Here is a 7,486-nt window from a genome sequence, read left to right as displayed (position 1 = left end):
TCCCTGGTTGTAAGTTTTCACTTAAAAAACTTTTCCGATTTACAAACTTGATTCAATTAAGTCTCTAGAAATTTGTTGCTAAGGAATTCTACTGAAAACAGTTCAGTACAAATACACCGAAACTTATGTGCGTTTCGGATCTAATGTAATCCTTTAAAATGTTGCAAAATATGATGCTTAATAGAAACCCTTGAGATTCAGAGACTTCAATTAGCATTGCTGAAAACTTAATATAAACTACCAAAGATTTCATTAAAAATAAACAACCAATTTTTAAACAAAGCTTAGACAGCTGGTGAAGATGTTCATTCATTTTTAATTATTATATTTTGGCAAAAGTTTTATCACATTTCAACCATCGATTTTCTAGCCCCATTTAATTATTATTTCAAAGTTGTAATTTATTTTTCAAAATAACAAAAATTACACGTATCACTTTCATTTATAAGGCAAAATATATCTAAATTTTGTAAAGTAGTTTTACATCCAATTTCATTAAAATCAGTGATGCAACTGAAAAAAAATGTTTAGGAGAACTCCTCTTTATAGAACAGATGCAATGGTTGAAAGATTTTAAATAGTTCTTAGTTTAAAAGTAGACATTTATTTATTATTATTTTTGAAAATGGTAGATGGAAACCAATTTACATTTAATTAGCAGGTACTTTTCCTTGATAGATATGTCAATTGGCTTGACGCCTCGTTTATATTTTACCTTGCCAAAAATTGAACTTTTAAGTTGCTATCGATATTGACTATTTTTCTAATTTTAATTTAATGACATTTTTAGTACCTATTCAAGACTCGATATAATTATTAGGTGTATTATTTTACATTTTAATGAAACTTCTAATGTTGTTTTATTTCTATGGCAAACTTTTTCATGTTTTACAGCATAATTTAATAATTGATGGATTTTTTTTTCATTTTGAAGAGGTTTTTTGGAAAAAGTTTTGGGGGGTTTTAAAGGGCTTGTTTGATTTTAAAAACCATCAAAACAGAAAATAGACAACAATATAGCAAAAAAGTAGCTTCTAGGTAACTTAAACATGGCAGCAGTTAATTGAAAAATTTAAAAAAGATTAAAAATGCACAACTTTTTTGAGAGAAAATTACCAGTTAGCATATTATACAATAAGAACTCATTAAAATTACATTTTACTAGGGAAAACATGGAATCAAAGCAAAAGGTAACACATAAATAACACAAAAACATATTTCCTTCAAGAGGAACAAGAAAATTTAAATAACCTAACAGCAAAGAAACAGTACATAACCAAACAATAAGTGTTCAATTCATTTTTAACATTTCCTTTGAGCATCAACACTTGCCTCTCAATATATCTACAAATGAGCAGGGGTTGGGGGGCAAAAAATTACCGTAAAATAACAAATATATTATTCTCCTCACAAAACAATGAAGACACGAATGTAATATAAACTCTTAATTTACGTATATACAATTATTGTACAAATATGGCGATGTTACCGCTAGCACTGACTTGTTTCATGTTCAAGCAGAACAGGCGTGATTTGGAATTTTTAAAGTTATTTACACTTCTTGGTTTATAAACTTTCTATTCTAACAATTCTGATTTCAGTTCTTTTATCAAAAAATGAATAGTTACAATGAAAATTTGATGGCCATAAAATCATTTTGATTAATATTTTCAGAAGTATAAATTAATGAGCTGTGTGAGAAATTTGATGCTTGACCCATTTGTACAACGGAGACATTTTTATGCACATATTTGCAATTCATTTCTGGGATTTAAGACTTTGATTTTTAATATTGATGTATTTGGTCGTATAGAACAATTACATAATACGATATGAAGTATTTACTTTAAAAAAAATATCTTGTACTTGAAAAATAATGATTTGCATGCGTTGTGCAACACGTATAAATCATTATTTTACACTTACAAAAATTGTTTTAGAAAGTTAGATCCTTTATATTATGATACGCAACGGTTTCTTAAGTTCCAATATATCAATATTAAAAGCCAAAATTTAAATTCCGAAAATAAAGTGCAAATATATGCGCAAAAATGTAAAACCCACGTAAATGGATCGAGCAATGACGCAATAGTGGATCCAAAATGCAACTTTCAGAATAAATACATTAGTTCATAACACAGCAGAAACATATTGAGATTGAAAACTAATGACCAATTTCTAGAACTCAACGTCATCAAATATGTTAAACCAAAATACAACATAAGTCCACGACTGCGAGCTAAATAGTGTTTGATTTGATTCAATATTAAATTACACATAGTCAATGTGCCCATTAGGACTGGAAAATGCAACAATATAGAATAAAAGAAAATTTAGGGGAAGGTAGAAACAAAAAAAAACACGATGCTCGTACAATTCTTTAATTGAATAAATAAAACCTCACGTTCGGAATGGGGACAGTTCGAGATAATTCCAGATAAGGGTGTTATAAGTCACTGATGATAAGAAATATTATTACACCCTATTTGATTTTAAGTTTAGAATTACAAAGCAACGTTCAAAGAGCGAAACATGATCCGGTCCTAATGCCAGCCACGATCTACTTGAACATGACGAGAACTGCAATGCCTTCTAACTGTATTTTTGGTTGATGACTCTGATTCTCTTCCCGTTCGTCTCCGATTCGAAATCGTGGAGCTTCGTGTCGCTCGAGTGGGACATTTTCGATTGGACCTCCTTCGGCAGCTCCTCGTCGGCGGCGTAGATCTGCTGCCGCTCCAGGTGCAGCTCCGAGCCGTCGTCGAATTCTATCACATACAGCTCGATGGCCTGAGATCCCTTGAAGATGCCGTTGTATATCTTGTCGTCCGTCCATTTCACCTTGACCTTCTCGTTTATCTGGGGCGGTCCCTGCAAGCTCACGTTCCTGCTGACTATGTCCTCGGGCAGGGTGTTGGAGGAGTGGGAGTTGTCCTCGAAGGTGATGGAGTAGTAGTCCTTGCGGTATTTCTTCGTCACGTTCGCCCAGTAGTATCTCTTGTTCCGGTGCTTGGCGATGACTTTCTCCCCGATCATCACGTTCGTGAGCTCCCTCTTGGCGGGCTTGCGTCTGGCCGCGGCGTGCTTCGTGCAGATCATGCGGATCGGCTCCGGCCAGTTATTGGCCTCGAAGATGACCCCGGCCATGAACCCGCAGGTCACGTGATAGGGCAGATAGCACCTGCCGGACTGGCACTGGACGCAGACCCCCCTCGCCTCCTTGCGGGCGGACTTCAGGCAGTACTTGCACTTCAGGGTCAGCCGCTTGGCGTCGATCTTCGAGACGTTCACCGGGAACTTGGTGAAGGTGTTCTCGAAGTAAGTGTCCGGTATCAGGATGGCGCACACGACGTGGGCCCACCGGCCGTCCGAAGTGGGCTTCAGTGCGCCGCCCCTCATCACGCACAGGCAGCACTTTGCCTCGTGCGCCCGCTTCAGGCACCTCGTGCAGTTCCACGGCCCGATCGGGAGCATGCTGATGCCGTAGCAGGTGGCATGCACGCAGACCTTGCAGGTGGAGCAGGTCAAGAGCGGCGCCGTTCCGTCGGGTCTGAGGAGCGAGCTCGTGTCCAACAAACACTCGCTGTTCAAGATGTTTCCGTAGTAGAAAGCCGGCATTTTCACTGTGCTGAAAGAAGGCACGTCGCTGGGCTCCTTGGGGAAAGTCTTGTTATTGTACATGGGGGTGAAGATGACGCATATAGCACAATGTGGTGGGATGCTGGCTAACTTTTCATTGAAATCACATTCCGCCCGAAAGTTCGGCGGTTTTTGTTGCCACACGTCTTCCAGGGGCTTTGCCCAGCTGTCGGGAGAACTGTCCGCTCTCTTGACTTTTACGTTGGGCGAAGTCTGTGCTGCAACGGGAACGTTATCTTTGGGAAGGGAGTCTAAAGACCTTCTCGGGGACCTGGGAGACCTCCTGTGAACAGGTTCCGGCTTGGGATTTTCCGGCTGCACGTCCGGGAGAATGTGGCTGTCCGGCGAAACGCATCGGACGGGCTTTACGTCGGTGACAGAAATAGAAACGGGAATCACTTCCTGGTATTTTTCAGGAGGAGTTGACGTAGGAACAATGCTGTTCTGTTTAACAGCTTTAGGAGATAGCACGGGGATGGGTTTCATCTTTTTACAAGTCGGAACCGAAGTGGGATTCTCATCCCGCTCATCGAGAGGGTGTACCGAGACGTCCCTCTGTTCCACATTCTTATGGGTTGGAGGAATGACCCTCGCTTCTTCTTTTTTCGGGGCTAACAATTTGATTTTCAAAACGTTATTCGTTCCGGGCTCGCACTTCCAAGTCTGGTTGTAAAGTTTGCTTGATTTACAGCTTTTCGGATGCGAGTTGTCTTTCAAATTTCTTTTCAAAGATGCTTCGGTATTGTTCCCATTCTGCACTGATTGCGGAGAGGGCGGTCGGAGCTGATCGGGAGGGTTATTCAAACACACGAATGTCATTGTCCCACTGTTGATAGCTTCCTTCAAGAGAGGATAATCTTCGAAAATCCCTTTCGGCTCGAGATTTTCACACTTGAGTGGCTCAATGTCCGAGGTTATCACGTCTTCGAACCCTTCATCCAGGGCACTTTTCCTTTTTCCTTCGCCCGGATCCCAAAATGGCGTGAGCCGAGGAGGACTGTCGACCACTTCCGGGACGGGATCGGCGTCGACATCGGGATCGGTTTCGACGGACATCTCCAGGTCACCTTCCACGAGCTTTCCCCCATCGTCTTTCCGAGACTCCTCCGCCGCCTCGTCTTCGGGCTCCACACAATCCTCCGGCTCTTCGTCTCTCTTCGGCTTCTTCCGCTGATGTTTCTGCGAGATGACCTCGTGGACGTCGTACAGTTCGGTTTCTTCGTCGTCGCTCTTCAGGGGATACATTTTATGCGACGACTTAGCCTTCCTTTCCAACTTCTCCGGCTTGGATATCGGATGCCTCTTCAGTTTGTGCGCCTGCTTCTTCTTCTTCTCCTCTCTCTGATGTGCGATGGCGAGTTCCAGCTTCCTGGGCGGCGGGGCGGCATACTGCCGCGTCGGATCTTCCGGATGCGACCCCACGTCCTTCCCCAGCTTCCATATCTCGTATTTCTCCGGCTGAAACTTGCGCACGAACACGTCCATGCATATTTTCACGCAGTCGTTCCGGCAAGTGCAAGACAGGGCCCTCTTCCCGTACTCCACCCAGCGCTCGAGTGCGAAATTCGTCGATTCGGCGCAGTTGAATCCGTGATTGAAACCCGAATGATACGCATAGGGAAACGTGATCATGAATTCCCCCGGCTCTTGAGTGATCTTACTGAAGGGTATGGAATACTGCTTCAGAATGTGGGGGGAAATCATGGTGGTCTTGTGCCTCAGAAACGCGGGACAGATTTGCGCGTTTGCGTGGAAGAAGCCACTTGCCAGACGCTCCAGACGCCTGCCATGCTCTGGGGGAACAACATACCAAGACTTCGGCGCACCAAAGTGAAGATAGTTGATGCTGTACAGATCCATGTCTTCCGTGTGCCATGCGAACGTGGTCTTCCACATGCCGAAGTACAAATATGCGGTGTTGACGCCGTCTATTTGGATATCGTAGTCTTCTTTTATCATATCCAGTATGGTATTCAGATGCTGGATATTAAACTCATCCACACCCTTATCGTAGATGGAACCGGAGACGTCGGCTCCGTAAATCGGAGAATTGTAGGTTAAGTTTTTCCAATACTTCCTCTCCAAGTCTTCGTAGTCGAAATGATTAGGGGTTTTGAACTTCGAACTTTCGGCCAACTGCTTGAATTCTTTGACGTGCATGGCTTTCTTTTGGATATTGAGTACTTGATACAGACCTTGGCTCCCGGTTATAACCTGGCTGATGGGCGACGGTATGACGAGATCGATGTCGTCGTACCCGGATTTACGAGGGCACCAGCCTTCTGGAGGAATGATCTTGGCCAACCCCGCCTTGTGCGCTCCTTTCGATTCTATGGTCGCGATATACTTTGAAAAATCTTTGAATTCCTCCATAGACGGCCGGAACACTTGGATACGGGGGGCAGAGCTCGAAGCTGAAGAGATGGACATTTTTCCTCCTTTAGAAATCAATTATCTGCAAGAAAAAAAAATAAGCAAGCTTAATATCATGAGCTGAACAATAAGTTAAGAAGCTCATTTAGGGCAGTTAAAAACCGCAAAATACATGGTTCATACTCAATTCTAATGAAAAAATTCCATGACGTTTCCAAGAATTTTTAATGACTTCATAAAAATTTTAATGACCTTGTTAAACGAAGAGAATGGTACTATTTACCGTCAAACTTGCCAATTTTCGGAGCAAAACTTTTACATGAATGCCACTATCTCATCGAAGCACTTACTTGACTGAAAAAATATCAGTGCACACTGCAGAATCTAATAAACTATTCTTATTTGTCTTTATCATATAAACTTAAGTGAAAATATACTGTGATGCTTAAATGTCTAATAATTATTTAATAAATAGGGCAAAATAGTAATGAATGGGACAAAAGTTAAATGAGTTATTACCAAGTTTTTGATCGTAAATTTACTTTAAAATAAAAAATATTGCCATTTGGTGTCAGCAGTGCTTCTAATCATCCATGTAACTTGACAGTATTTTCATTTATTGAAGTAATGTCCTGTTTGTCAGTAATTTCATGTTTCTAAACAAGATATTGCAGCTGGCCACTTGGATCAATTTTGCGAGCTGCACGTTGAGCACCACTGTTTGATTATTAGAATTTCCCTATTTGTATGTTCTATCGCCTGACTAAAGTCTTCATTTTCTACAGCTTTCAACAAATTAAGATTAACTCTGACAATTACAAGTGTGGTTAAAATTAAATTGGATGTAATTACATTACACTTTTTGAGTGGGCGTGGTAAAATCAAGAACATGCTAAGCCCACTACTACAGAATATAACATATAAGAAGTTCTAAAAATAATGGTGAATTCAAAATTAAGTATGTCCTTGCAGTAAAATCACATTACAAAAAAAGGTGGGCGAGTGTTACAGAAGGGGATACAATAGGATTCCTAAACTCATATTTGTTTTCGAGTATTAGTAGCTTTTACATGCAATACAGTTAAATCACTCAAAATTTTAATACTCTACTGTTCTTTACTACTGTCCAAGACATTTTCCCATGACTTTAAATAAATTTCCATGAGTTTTAATGAAAAAAATTAATTTTTCATGACTTTTCCAGGTCTGAAATTTGTTTATTTTTTTTCCATGACTTTCCAGGATTTCCATGACCCGTACAAACCCTGAAAATATCATTTTAATTTCCATGAAAAATGTCCAGTAACTACGATACCCCAAACCCCAGAGTCTTTGGGACCGCAACCTTTACAGATTTAAGGTCCTCACTAAAACATTGCTATAAATATACTGTGTGATACTTGGCATGTTTCCCCAAAATTATGTTTGGGAATCGTCACATATATTTCAGAAAGTCAGGATTATTTCTTGATTT

General features: G+C 40.6%; 1 protein-coding gene across 1 annotated transcript; it reads right to left on the bottom strand.

The window, feature by feature from the left end:
• Positions 1-2,592: 2,592 nt before the first annotated feature.
• On the bottom strand, positions 2,593-6,069 carry LOC129232454 (lysine-specific demethylase 4C-like). The gene has a single exon (XM_054866598.1). The coding sequence runs from the start codon at positions 6,067-6,069 to the stop codon at positions 2,593-2,595; it is 3,477 nt and encodes a 1,158-aa protein (XP_054722573.1).
• Between the last annotated feature and the right edge of the window lie 1,417 nt (positions 6,070-7,486).

Source organism: Uloborus diversus, unplaced genomic scaffold (assembly GCF_026930045.1).
Source record: "Uloborus diversus isolate 005 unplaced genomic scaffold, Udiv.v.3.1 scaffold_12, whole genome shotgun sequence".
NCBI classification, from domain to species: domain Eukaryota; kingdom Metazoa; phylum Arthropoda; class Arachnida; order Araneae; family Uloboridae; genus Uloborus; species Uloborus diversus.
Note: the sequence above shows the minus strand (reverse complement) of the source record. Positions and strands in the feature narration are given on the sequence as shown.

What these genes read in the sequence shown, in the direction of transcription:
- LOC129232454 (XM_054866598.1), bottom strand. Translation starts at nt 6,069, where the DNA reads ATGTCCATCTCTTCAGCTTCGAGCTCTGCCCCCCGTATCCAAGTGTTC.